Genomic DNA, 14313 nt, shown 5'->3' on the forward strand with positions numbered 1-14313 from the left:
CGTAATACACCGAAAACAATACAAAGAAATTACTAATAACGGTTTTTTTCGTTACAAATAAAAACATCATCACATGTTTACATGGTTTACGTAAACCATGGCTGTGTCCGGTTCCTACATCGTAAATCAAATTACTGAAATCCGTTTCTATTTTCGTCCGGACGAGCGTTATTCGCTTATGAATCTTATTAGTACAGTCAGGGACACTTTCATTTCATTAAGTTGCCGTCAGAAGTTCCCTCACAGGCGCGTGACTGACATATCATGTTGCGACACACGCCACCAACCGTATATCTGATGTATTATTTTTGGTCTCATTACATCCTTATGCATACAAATAACGCTATAAGGATTTCATTAAGCTCGATATCGAATAATTCTTCTATTAGCATTCATTAACATCTTGACGTCACCTTACGAAGAGTACAAGTAGAACCAGAAATAGTCATGCCAAGTCGTGAATTATGGACCCTTTGTCAACGCAAAGAAAAACGTAAAAGTCAGGCAAGTTTTCCGCTTGTGTATAGTGGCTCTATAAATATCGCCTTATTTGCACGCTCAAGGCAGGTATGGCCCAAGTAGTCCTGGGCAAGTGACGCGCGCTGGCCTGCCGTGACGTCACGAGTTGCGTGCCAAATGTGACGAGAACCTCGCGACCTAGCACACCGGTAACAAACCACAGCCAGTTACATTCTGACATCTACGCCGAACGCACGTCCCACTGCTCAACTTTATATTCAAACTTTATCGTACCCATTTAGTGATGACTTTTTAAAATAATATGTGTGTGACATTTTTTTGTCCTCAAGTGTAATGTTTAATATGAGGTGATAGTGAATTTCTGATGTGTGTGCGGACTAGTGGTATGGTGGCGATGGGTATTATAATAGGAACCTGTGTGCCTGATGCTGAGCAGGACTCCGCATATGGTGCTCAAATAAGGCGCCCGCCCAGGAGGATTTTATATGGTATGCATTCCATGGTGTTGTTCAACTCTGTACTACTTTACATTTTAATTAAACAAGTGATTAATCAAGATAAAATCAGCAATTTTAAACTTCAGTGGTTAGTTATTTTCCGCTGCACAATGAAAATTGAGGAAAATTCCCGTAACAAAAACAAAATCCTTTCAATAATAATTGTTAATTAATTATCGAGTTTGCGTTTGATACTAAAGCCTTCATTGTGTACGAAGATCCTTGTTATCAATTTAACGTCCATTGAAAATTTAGAGGCGAGGTACCCGCGCCGTAGCCCAACAATAACATGTAAATGGTTAGTTGTGAGGTACATAAAGACGGCCATGTTGGGATATGATGCCATACTATACAAATTGATGTAGATCCATGCTTGCAAACTGACTTGATGGCCAAATGGACACCAATAACTTATCTGACATAAAGGAAGAAGTATATTTTAAATTCAACTGCGTCCACAGCCTGCCACTTCTCTGCGAGTAATGTTAGAGTCGGTGTTATCATCAAAGAATATTTTATGATTGTTACTTATAATAAAGATCACCCAGTTTGATAGTTCGTTGTCTTCGATCAAATATATCGATCCACACAAAACAATGATGGAGAGAGTAATAAAAAACTTCGTCCATGTACGTCGTTTGTAAATATGTACTGATATATTTCAAACTTTGTCCATTCGGGTCATTGTGGACGAGTGCTCTATATTCTGTCACGATTTATTGAGTACAATTACGAATTTGTGATTGATTGGTCTACAGAACATTCTAATCGCATTCAGTTTTTTATAAATCGATTAGTATTCAATCAAATTCTTAATGAACTTTTTTTCACTTATTCAATAATTGCGTTCATCTCAATGTGCCTTTGGTCGGGTAATTTGCAGCCAGATCCAATCAGTCAGCGTCCCTCCTTATCGACATACATGTTAAGTCGCGTTGCTTCGCCTGTCCCAGATGGGTCCTTCCGATTACGTGTGAAATTAGAACGCCTGTCGTCCTGTATCAAGTACGTTTGTAGGAATTCGATCAATTTGTTTCTTGAATTTAAAAGTAGGTTTATGTTATAAGGGTGTAGTAAAGATATTGATAGATATAAGACGAGGCGTGTAGCGTCTCTGGTGGCGCTTACGAGCGCCGCTCACGAACCTCGGAGCATTACTTTTTATTGACGACTATTGTTTGCCTTTAAAGTTATTGTTTTATAGTTTATAGTGTATTGTGCGAGTCGACTGGGGCACGATATCATTTTTATAGTATTGAAGACCTGCCTGGTATTTTACCAATCACCTGCAATGATATCTTACTCGGCTAATTTATTTTTTGGTCTAGGGATAATATTCTGGTTGTAGTGTAGATTAATCGGAAGTACAAATAAAATTCATAGTCATATTCGTTTGCCGTATGCCAATTTTATTGGAAACTATATTCCCCGCCCACAGGAAAATGCAATGTATGAAGGAAAACCAATAGTTTATGATATTTTAGCTATTTTAATTAAACCGCTTAACCAAATAGAATACATAAACATTGTATTATTAACAACGTTTCTGGTATTCGTATTATTTAATTTTGAATTCATAACCATTTGAATTTATTCCTGGAAACTGGCCTTTGATTGAAACCTGTGTCATATATCTATAGTTTTTTGTAAAACGGCCTATCTGCTAGCCAGTGACCAATAGTTCCAAACTGTATCCAGTGTAGTAGTTATAGTAGGACGTATCATCCCGAAACTATGGTGACCTACATACCGAGTGTTCCCGATGACACACGAGCGCCGCGATCGATGGCGATACTCAACAAGTGATCGACTGGCTGCAGGCTGCTAGACCTAGGCTAGGACACACACTACTTGCGCCCACTTACGTGACTGTGTCAAGCAGGATGAGTTTTATATGAGTCGCAGCAGTTGCGCGAGGAATTACCATTTTTCTCATACTGTAAAGGAATTTGTTCTTATCATGTGCCCAGCCCTTTCCATTTCCTCCTTATCTTGTGGTAGCAAATTATGGGTAGTAGAAGTTTTATCATCTCCATTTAGCTCGGCTACTAAGTGCCTCATATTTCTACAACGGCTACTATCTTCGTAGTAATTAAATGTTCAGGTCCTTTTCCCCCTCAATAAGCTTTGGCTCAATAATTTATTCTATTAGCCACCACTGGCCCAGAATATATTACCCTAATTAGTGAATTTACTGTATGTTTTGACTCTATATGTCCTCGGACCTTTAAGTAACCTTACTCTGTACCTGTAATGAATATACTTATGGAAGCTTTTCTGCAAAGCGACGAATTAATTGTTCATTTATTGTTGAAATTACTGTGTCCGAAAATATACTTAGTTATAAACCTTCAGCAGTCATTTATCCTATCCATATCGATTCTTTGTGGACAACAGTCATGTATGACAAAGCACTTTTCACTTAGCTCCTTATAGCCACATACATATACATATGAATAGCCTCAAACTTTCCCCCATGAATTAGATATCAAAACCAATTTAAAAATGTCAAATCGTACTAGTACTTTCCTAGCCTGACGCCTTTAAACAAACTCGTTGTCTTTTAATTAGATAATATATTAGTACGCCAAACGTCACAAAATTAAAACTATATCTGATAAAGCAGTTGCCGAATCCATTAATAACACAGTTGCGGAACCAGTTCCAATCATTGTGACGTAAATACAAACGCGCGTAAAATACGTATGGTTTGTCACGCCATGGGGACTTCACCTGACATTTAACGATACGGATTCATTTGTTAGAATCTAAGTACAACAAGACAAAAAACACCAACAACACCAGTATACCGCATAAGTTCCTGTGTTTTTTAGTATATGTGTGTATTTTATCGAATATAATAAAGGTATAATTTATTAATGCCACTACCTGAATCATAAAAAATAATGTATAAAATTTAGTAGAGTTCACAATATAATGTAGCCAAGTACTCTTAAGTATCAAAATGAATTGATGAGCTGTTGACATAACATATAGGTTATCTAGTTTCGGGTCAGGGACTCACGATACGACTATCGTAGACGTAATGGTTACGTTCGTGTCCTCGGGCACTGCAAGCAAAAACATCGCAGAAGCACCACTGCCCAAAATGAGTTTCACACAGAAACTTCTAACACCAAGTCGAAATCATGAAATAAATAAATACAAAGCCACTATGTTTATTTATTAAAATATAGAAATATCGTTACACAATACCTTTTATCATCCACCTCATAAAAAAGTACAATGAAACTAACGTAGCACAACCATGTTATAGTATGTACACAGACGACTAGTTCGTATTGAAGACATTCTTTGGCAGTCCGACATACAGGTAGTGGTAATCCTGACCTGCCTGACTGCTGGCGGCCGTGGTGGGTTGATTCAGCACGGCCTGCGGCTGCTGCGGCTGCTGCGGCTGCTGCAGCTGCTGCAGCTGCTGCTGCTGCGGCGGGTACGGGTACATGGGGCACGGGCACATGGGCATGCAAGGCATGCAGGACATGCCATGCATACTCGGCTTCTTCTTCCTGCAGGTGTGCACGGGCGGGCACGGCGGCTGGGTCGGCTGCGTGGTCGTCGTCGTCGTCGTCGTGGTGCTGGCAGGCATGCTGGGCATGCTGGGCATGATGGGAGGCGGGCTCGGGTACACCAGTATCTGCTCCTCTGATTCGCACATAGGTGGTGTCGGGCAGCCCGCCGGGTACCCGCTGTCTGATCATTACACAATGGATAAGGATATAGCGATCAAATAATAACAGTTAATTATTGCAGGTGTTTATTTGGGAAACTTTGATGGGAAAAGATCTGAAAGCTTGACTCCTAACATTTTCCAAACTTCAATTAGGTAGTCATCAGCTGTCTTACCCATTTGACCGTAGTATGCATTTCTCTGTGCGAGTTTCGGATGCTGGTGCACATGCAGCACTGGTGGCGATTGTACCGGCTTCGACGTCTGGGTCAAGTCCTGTTCAGTTATTGATTGCGCTGTGGATGCCTTGCTCCCCGATATCTGCACATATTTGCCTCGCGCCTCGGCGCTGTTGGACACGCCATCCCTCATTCTGACCAATTGCGCAGCAGTTGTCGGTGTCATTCTTCTAGAAGGAGTGCGATTCGCCATCCTTCGAAATTGAGAACTGTTTTTACATCTAATATTAAGAATTTACTTCTGACTTACTCAGTATAGTGTAATATAAAAGCTGTTGTCTGTTGTGCGCTTACCTTTCCCTCCGCCTCTGCTTGCACTCCTCGCACATGGCGCAGTAGACCTCCAGCACGGAGGGGTGCTCGGTGTTCTCGTGGCATCTCCTGCAGGATATCCTGCAGTCTATGTAGCCTGTGCTCAGCGGGATCATCGTCAGCAGAGCCAGAGTTATAAACAGAGGACATCTGAAAGTACAACATTTCTTTAAAATTCGTCTTGGCGTAGAATTTTATTCTCGGCATCATTGGCAGCGTATTTAATTTTACTAAGTCTGGAGTTGGAAGAAAAACATTGAATGTGCGGAGTGAGTTATTTGTTAGTTCAAGTGTATTTGCTTCGTTTTCGTTCAATCCAGGATATTTAAATGCTTTCAGTGTATGTGTAGGGAAACTTCATAGATGTCATCGCAAACTTCGATGTCTTACGTCAGAAGCAATAAATATAGCGTCTGAAAATAATCTACCAATCAAAGTTTTCGTTTATACAATAAATTAAAGAACAGATCTTTATTAGAAGTTGTAATTTTCAGTTAATAGTCTGCCTAAAATTATAAACTATAAATATATTATCACCCCGTTTCTATTACTAAGGACTCCAAAATTTCCTTCAAAGATAAGATTTCTAATCAAAATATTGTCAAAATAATTCATACCCAAGTTTGTCGTGCTGTTTCTCAACATCCATTTGTGAAGCGAACGTTTTTATATGAGGAATACTGTTTGTGTATGGCTTGTCCACAGTCCGCCACTGATGTGTTCTCCGTGTATGTAATGTATTTCAGTGGCTTGTTACGCAAACATTGCGAAAGCAATTTATGTGCCGTGAAGTTATTTGTTTTAGTTATCGACGCTCCAGGTGTTCAGTGTTTAGCAGGCGACGAGGGGTGCTCGACGTTGTTGTACTTGCAACTTCACCAAACTACGGAGATGGCGGCTTATGTAACTTGCGAAGACAACAGTTCTGTGTAACTTGTCACGAGAATCGAAATCTTATTGTTTTGAAAATAGGTGCTATTAAAAATGTTGGTTAACTAATTCCCTAGTCGGTATGATTTCTAATCTATTACAAAAATGTTTGTTTAGACAATCATTTTATTAAATTTCACGATTACTGCCTCAGTACCAGCCGAGACGAAGTGAACCCTTTTGAGCTATTTTTAGCCATCTAGCCGTCTTGAAGGCTAACCAGATGAATAGACATATAAATACCAATTCCATGTCAATCTTACGTAAAAAATACTACAGACAGCATTTTAGAAAAGGACATAAAACGATTTTTGATTAAAAGCTCTCTTAGGTGGTACATATTTTGGTAGAACATTAGTAATACGAATGGAGTGGATCACTAAACATATAAAACAATAATCAATTGAAGAGTGGGGCGCTGCAGCCGGTCGTTAGTCCGGGCCGGGCCGTAAGAGGCACAATGCCTCGGCCGTCAGTGTCCGCCGAACGTGTGTGGACTGCGGATCAGATAGACACACCACATGAGAACACTCAGAAGGCTTACAAGGGAAAATCACACAGGCACCATCATTTGGCATCATCATTTTCGTGTTTTCAAAATGGTCAAATTATTACAGACTTAAATATAGACAGAACTGTTAGGAGATAATAGTAAAAAATATTCGTAAAGAGAGTCCAAGCTGGTCAAGTCAAAATGCTTAGAAAATTGTGCCCAGAATAGGCTTAATTGCCTAAAAATAAATTGCAATACTTTTGCAATCTCCCTGTAAATTGGTTCATCTGAAGTATGTTGTGGACGGGTCAGTTCGTTTGTTTTTTATTCGGCGCATTACGGGTTTACTAAAAGTGTTTGCTATTGAAGAAAAACCTTAGGTAGCTTAAATATTTGATCTTCAGAAAGATTTTCATCAATGTGATTTATTCATTCCAAATAGTGTTGATAAAAACTACAAGACAGAGTCTGAGGACCAGATGGTCCTATTATATAGATCTAGATTCCGAAGATTAGTCCTAGTTACTTTTAAAGACGTGTATAAAAGACCAGTATCCATTTCGTCGACAAGTGCAAGACTGCTAACGGCTACAACGCGGTAGTTACATTGAATCGTATACTGCATTGTAGTGTAACAGTCGGGAACTGGTTACTTTGTCACACTGCTACGACAAGCCAGTTAATTGCTTTCAATTAGTTAGAGCACATAGCAGCTAGGAAATTCTAACTCTATTTTTACCTGTAAGGAAATTAAATGTGTTTTTCGAGAGAAGATAGGAGACCAAGGAAGTCGTAAATTATATCGTTATTCAATACGATTGCCAAAGATTTGACTTTTGCCTTCCGTAAATGGGTCTGAAATAAAACATAGTTTTGGAAACCCTTTATTAACATCTGTTTAACATGACACACACGGCAGCATTATATTTTTTGATGTAAAACTTAGCATAAAGCACGTAGTTATGGCGCGCGTGACCGGACTGCGCGCTCTGCGGGTTCAAGCCGTTGCCGTGTTATTGTTGTGAACAACCATGTGCTAGCGACGGAATGCTCATATTCTATGACGTCACAAATATACACTAGTTCTTTGTCTAAACATCCCGCCGATTTTCCAATATATTTCTCTATCTTAAAAGCATTTTCTAAGTCACTTCATTGGATAACTTTGTTTGCTCTCACTTAAACTTGAGCAGAGTAACTTATAAAGTAAGTTTCGGCATAATTTAGAGTTAGTTTGATTACACTTTCAAGAATAGTTTGAACGGTCCACAAATTGGTGTCCTTTTTGATATTTAAATAAGTTATTTAACTTGGATAGATTTTTGGAGTATTTCATAGTGCAAGGGTAGAATACTCGTATATGAAAGTAGAAGCTGGGTTTTACTTAGTGTAGTGTAGATAGAACCACGTATTTCCATTGTCTCTAAATAAAAAAGTCCCCTCTCCCCAGCTGCTAAGCCCGTAGTACTATTACCCACAGTCTAGTGCACTCGCAGACGAGGCAAAACGTTCACGATACATGAATACATGCAGAAGGTTTACACTTTTTGGGTACAAATACATAAGTCAAAATGGAATTCACCTGATTGTTCAGGAAATCATAACTTCCAGTCATCTTTAATGTTCAAAAATAATAAGATCTTTTCCAATTATTTCTTCATTGAAAGACGGCGATAGTGGACAGTGGTACTTCTAAGCTATGCTTCACTCTATGGTAACACCGAGTATTTATGCTAGACAGTGCGTGGTTATTGACGTGTTACCAATAGACCATCGAAGTACTCTGAATTTGCATGTGCAATGTTGATGGGGATTATTATTAGGCTGTGGAGCCCACTTTAGGTCAAAATAAGAGGCTTAAAGTCGATTTATTGACCATACACTTGCTGGTATAAGAGCAAGCTTTTTGCGTGCTATCATCATTATAAACGCTTTTATTAGCTCCATTTCATTCTTGCATGAGCTTTTACACCAGTAGATAGCTGCCTACTTGCGTAAGAACAATCTTTAATACATATTTCAAGCACAACTTGCCAGTCACTATAGAGACTAGTCAATTGCACAAATTGCTGAGCTCTAGATACTGGTGTGTTGCGTAACTAGCACAGATTCGCGAATCTCCCGCGACAAACGTCTGGAGATGTCGTGGTGTCAATGGAGGCGCTCGGACGGAATCCTGCCGTCACACCTTCACGCGTAGACACGTTCCATTTCACTGGTGACTGGACACGCGTGCATTATATCAGCAATGTGGTCATACAGCTACGTCAGTTAGTAAGAATGGGAAGTTTTATTCATAATAACCAAGTGTATAAGACGAACTGAAATGAATAAAGCCTTGGTTTATACATATTTCAAGTGGCAATACTATAAATTTCGATGAACCAACGAATCTGCATCACAAACAAGCAGATGTTTTCGATTACACTTTCATATTTCAATCGGAACGTATCGAAGTATCACTTAGCTACACAAATAATATCGATTTGAGCGTAACGCACGTACTACCGATTATCTACTCGGTACTAACGAATAACGATTAAAGCTGAGTCATGGAGTGTGCCTAATTGCATGCCAGGACAATAATATCGTTATATGAATTGTATACTCCACTTTATGGCCACTCGATATGTTATTAGTATTGCATTATACTATTATATCTTTGGTAGTTATTGGCACAATAATATGTGGAGTCATCAAACGCGAACTTGTATTTAACTGTTTAATAAGATTATCTATCGTCACATGATTTCATCTAGCCATACATGCATATACAAAAAGGTTTCTCCACACATAATGAAAATACAGTTATCTTATAATTTATTTTTGACAGCAACAAAAAGATTGATGGATTTTTCTTTCCTACTATCTAAGATGCCTCGAACTTAACTTTCTTACTGATTTTAACTTCCATTAGCTCAACCTTTGACATCATATCGTCAGCTGTGTTTACTTCGTTAGCTGAAAAAATATTTATGAAGTCAAAGTGGCCGTAGTACGTAGGTGCAGTGTAAAGCGTGAAATTGGCTTACATCAGCGGATTACTGACGACACACGGAATTTTATATCAGACCCGCCATATTTGTTACTTACATCAAGCGGATAACGCTTAGATTATTTACGTGTTCGCGCTAATTCCTTATTTATTATTCAAACGTGTTTGTTTATGTACAAACCTGATGGATTACTTTATTGGTCGCCGTGTGATTTACTTTGATCTTGGAAGGTTAATTTTAGTTCGGCCAATACATTAATGTGATTAGATAGTAACGTTAGCACGTTTCAAATGGTGTCGTTAATCATCTGTTGGAACTTGTTTTTCGTGGAGTTAGAGCTTTACTATTACTTATGGAAATTACTATAAAGTGTCTACCTGTCTGCTAGATTACTATGAGGTCTAATCTATACTCGAGTAAATTACTCCCCGAAATAGTACTTAATTTTTTTTAATCCAATTTAGTACTTCGGTTTTACATCGTAAGTTTTATTTTTTAGTGCAGGAAAACTCTAATTACTTTTAGAATACTAGCTTCCCAGAGCTGTGTCAGCCGTATAAAAATTGCCCTATGTTCTGGTTCTAGATTAGACTATCTGTGTATATTTTAAACGGTACAGTAGTTCGAATACAGCCTGACAGTATTTCTCATTAATATTTATGTGCACCCTGGATATTGTATTAACATGTGTCTGTATTATGTTTCAGGTATAAAATGTCCGGTGTGCAGCAAGTTTGTGTTGCCGGACGACATCGAGTGCCATCTCGTCATGTGTCTCACCAGGCCAAGACTCTCTTATAATGGTTAGTAACACCTTCTATACATACCAGTCCTTTAATTAAAGATAACATCACTTCTAAATGATATAGAAACCTAGATAGTACTGGCTGAATATATGTTCTAAGAGTAACTACTACAGTCTGTGGTTTATAGCCGAGACCCATTGTAAATTAAATGTAAAGCTAATAGTAAAAGTTTGGAAACTAAACATGATTCACCTTTGTGCAAGTGTCTACGAGTTGTTGAAAGTCTATCTCTCTGAATTGAGTCAATTATGCACATATTTGCATAGCTTAGTCAGTTTTAGATTATTTAATTGGAAAGACTAGTGAGTCAGAAGTATTTATTCCTACCAACCTTTAATCAGAGCCTACATATTTTATAGCTATGCACAGCCAATATTAGAAATACTCAAAACAAACAGGTAGATTCGAGGAACCAATATTTAAGTTACTCACTAAGCTTAATAACAACGGTAACTCCAGAGGTTTGCGAGAAATTGCAAACGCAATTTGTTAAGCCATTGCTCAACAAATAGAGGAAATATAATAATATCGCAGTAGCCAGAACGGGAGCTTTCCCGGTAATTACAAGCCAGGCCGAGTGAAGTATAACATTCACTATTTATGCACAACCCAACAAGACTGCCTGAACGCCCGTACAATTACTATTATTATAATTTTCCCTGTAACACGCCGGAGAAAATTATATAAACTTAACTACTCAAAGATTTAAGACTGAATGTCGGGAAAAGCGTGCAGAGCAACTAGAAATACAATTTACTCGTACATCTGAAAGTTCATTCAAATATGCAGACTTTGTGAACTAAAACTAAACTTGGATAATTAATGGAATGTTCAGTTGTTCTTGCTCTACGGTTAATTTATCTTTATTAGTTGATCAATATTACCTGTTGTTGCCCGGTATTTCTCGAATCATCCTATGTATTTAGAAAGCCGCTTGTTTTAAATCTATTGATTCATTGAAGGTTCCGTGTTTTTCAATATGTAGAGATCCAGCCAGTTAGATTATTACTTAAATCAATTCTTTAATTCGAATTTTGTGGAATTTAGTATTTGTTTGTACATAATATCTAATGAATGGTGTATAATGTTTGCAGAGGATGTGCTGAGTGATTCGAAGGGCGAGTGCGTGATCTGCCTGGAGGAGCTGTCCGCCGGAGACACCATCGCCCGCCTGCCCTGCCTTTGCATCTACCACAAGGGGTAAGAACATCCTTCATTTACCTAAATATCTTATAACTTCAGAACGAATCCCCTAACTGGTAGACAAAAGCTAGAAGGACTCACAAACAGTCTTACCAAGGGTTGCCCAGGAGGAGGTCATCTAGTTAGTCTTTACATGTAAGACACTGGTATTTAGCTGGTCGTTAAGACTGAAAGCCGATTCCAATATAGAAAGGAAAAGGCTCGGCAAATGATGCTGTCTCGGGAAAGGCTTGACGTAAGGAATGTGACGCGGTATGACGAGTGACTATTAGTATGGCAATAAAAGGAAATGCCCTAATTAACCCATTTTATATTAAAATATGAGTGCACGGCACGTGTTGACAATATTGCTAATGTCAGAAAAGGCCATAGTTAAATGATAATAAATTAATTGAATGAATTAAAATTTACAGTCACACTTTACACACGCGTAACAGTGAGCGTTTTGCGCAGTTAGGTACAAGTTAGTTTCTGATGACAAAGACGATAAGTCATCGAGTAATAGTCGTGTGTCAGTGAATGTCGCAGATTAAATCACTTCACGACTATTAACGTGCTTTAATTGTTACGCGGAACTCATTGTTTGTTTACAAGCATTTATGTAATCATTGCGACTTAATTGATTGTTATTAGCTGAATATTATGCAACGTTGTAAAGGTTGCTGTGTAAGCCGGATCTTTCAAGAGCGGGTGTTTGCAGTCATAGGCCATTTTCTGAGATCACAGTTGCTTTGCATCTTATCTGTCCATGAAATATTAGTTTAATCCAGTTACTTACAATGCCTAACCTATAACAGTAGTTAATATGTCTTCTTTTGAAAAGATGATTGATCATTTTAATAATGTTTTTTGTCGTATACGTTCTTAATTGTCAATATACAAAATAAAGTAGGCATTTGAGCCTACTTAATGAGTAATAAATTAATTTCAAAGGAATTCAAAGTGGAATTTTTGGGTTACACGTGTCACAGTCATATTGTTTTCCTTAAATTATTTTGAGGAATATTTTGTATGTGATTCTGACTAATTTAGGTATTTTGTTGTAAAAAGAGGGAAAATGACATATACAGATTAGAAAACAAGGCTACCTAGAGGTTATTTTAGAAAACAAAAATATCAATTAAGTAACTTAATCACTCGAAACTTTTTTCCTTAAAATAAGTTATCAATTCTAGTAGAACGGTAGAACTAGAATCTATAAATATATTTATGATTCATGTAACAACTCTAACACATGTTATACAACACTATAAGTGATAGTTGAGTAGATAATGCAAAATGATACATTTCACAATCAATTCGCCGATAGCAGTCCGTTATCTGATGGATACCCGGCTGATAGCAGCATTACATTGATCACTGATACTGCACGGGAACTCGGAACATGCACATATGTAGGTATACATATTTCTTCGTAACAAGTTTACATATTGGTGTTGTTACCAACGTGCTTTATGAATAGGTTAATTTAAGAGTTTCCATGTTTTTTTACGTGGAAGATATCATTAATGCAACCTCCTGTGATACTACTATGTTGTAGTCGGCTCTGACAATATACATTTAAATGTGATGCCATTTCTAATGCAACTATCGACAGGGGGCCCATCAAACTGTGTGTATCTCTGTAAGCTTTATTATATTGAATAGGATACTTTTTGTAAAAAACCCCTAATGACTCTGCAAGCATATCTTTCATAGTCAACAATGCTTGTAAGCTCCCTTCTGTGGTAAGATGGGTATGCTCTCGAGCGCTCCTACAGGGCTCAAAGGGTACCTAGACAAAGGGCCGATAAGCCCCTCAGCGATGTAGGTCGACTGATACGAACCTCTACTGCGTTTGACTTGTGACATACATCTATGTAGTCTATGTTGGTCAATAGTGCAGTGGTAGCTGGATTTGTAACGCTTGGGGTGGAGGAGCATGAGGGTAACTTCGAACGCAAAAAGGTTATGTTCAATGGCAACTATATACATATAGTTATTGTAAGGTGTTGTCTTGATTTCACCTTGTGTAACTTTTCCCATAGACCTAAGTTGTTTACAGTATGATTTATTAACCTATTTTGTTTTGATTGTGTTCCAGATGTATAGACCAATGGTTCGAAGTGAACAGATCGTGCCCCGAGCACCCCGGAGACTAGTGCCGCGGCCCGGCGCCGCCCGTGCCATGTGCGAGTGATATTTTATACTGAACTGACTGTGCCCGCGGGCCTTGTAAATATAAACTTATGCTAGTGAGATGTTTTACCGTTTAATGATTAAACAAAAATAAGTAAAAAAACAAAGACAATTATAGTAAACGAAACGCTATGGGAAATTCTCGGTGGAGTATTAATAATACTTATAATTATAAATTTTACAACGTTACTCTTTAGTTGGAACGCGAAAATGATAGTTTGTTTTTATTTGATATGTATAATGTAAATTATGATATACTTATAATATGTATAGTGAACGTTTGTTTTGTTTTGCAGTAAGGTATATAAAGCAAGGGTTATGTTAGTGCTGGACTGTGATTGTCGCGGTTTACATATCTGTTTCTTAAGCTTATATATTATAATATATGATTTGATCTTTTTCATCTTGATAATAAAGTTGATTTGTTTCTAAATTTTCTAAAATTGTTTTCTTTGTATACTCTACATTTAGTGAATTATTTAATTATA

General features: G+C 37.9%; 2 protein-coding genes across 2 annotated transcripts in view; one reads left to right on the forward strand and one right to left on the reverse strand.

The window, feature by feature from the left end:
- LOC110375562 (E3 ubiquitin-protein ligase ZNRF1) overlaps positions 1 to 14258 on the forward strand; it is an 88377-nt gene extending 74119 nt beyond the window's left edge. The window contains exons 2-4 of the mRNA XM_064036997.1: positions 10346 to 10441; positions 11539 to 11644; positions 13731 to 14258. Of these exons, the coding sequence (XP_063893067.1) occupies positions 10346 to 10441; positions 11539 to 11644; positions 13731 to 13788 (260 nt within the window). The 3' untranslated portion in view covers positions 13789 to 14258. The remainder of the gene's footprint in view (positions 1 to 10345; positions 10442 to 11538; positions 11645 to 13730) is intronic.
- Positions 4270 to 5956, reverse strand: LOC135117537 (AT-rich interactive domain-containing protein 2-like). Its single transcript, XM_064036934.1, has 4 exons — positions 5837 to 5956; positions 5202 to 5369; positions 4845 to 5101; positions 4270 to 4691 (listed from the first exon to the last, which is right to left on the reverse strand). Exons 1-4 carry the CDS (start codon positions 5866 to 5868, stop codon positions 4270 to 4272), a joined length of 879 nt encoding a protein of 292 aa, XP_063893004.1. The 5' UTR covers positions 5869 to 5956.
- Positions 14259 to 14313: the final 55 nt, after the last annotated feature.

Source organism: Helicoverpa armigera, chromosome 11 (genome assembly GCF_030705265.1).
Source record: "Helicoverpa armigera isolate CAAS_96S chromosome 11, ASM3070526v1, whole genome shotgun sequence".
Lineage (NCBI taxonomy): Eukaryota > Metazoa > Arthropoda > Insecta > Lepidoptera > Noctuidae > Helicoverpa > Helicoverpa armigera.

Coding starts and splice junctions, on each gene's coding strand:
- LOC135117537 (XM_064036934.1), bottom strand. CDS start 5,868: ATGGATGTTGAGAAACAGCACGACAAACTTGG. Junction 5,370..5,836: donor AAACAGCACGACAAACTTGG/GTATGAATTATT, acceptor TTGTACTTTCAG/ATGTCCTCTGTTTATAACTC. Junction 4,692..4,844: donor TGCATACTACGGTCAAATGG/GTAAGACAGCTG, acceptor TGTAATGATCAG/ACAGCGGGTACCCGGCGGGC.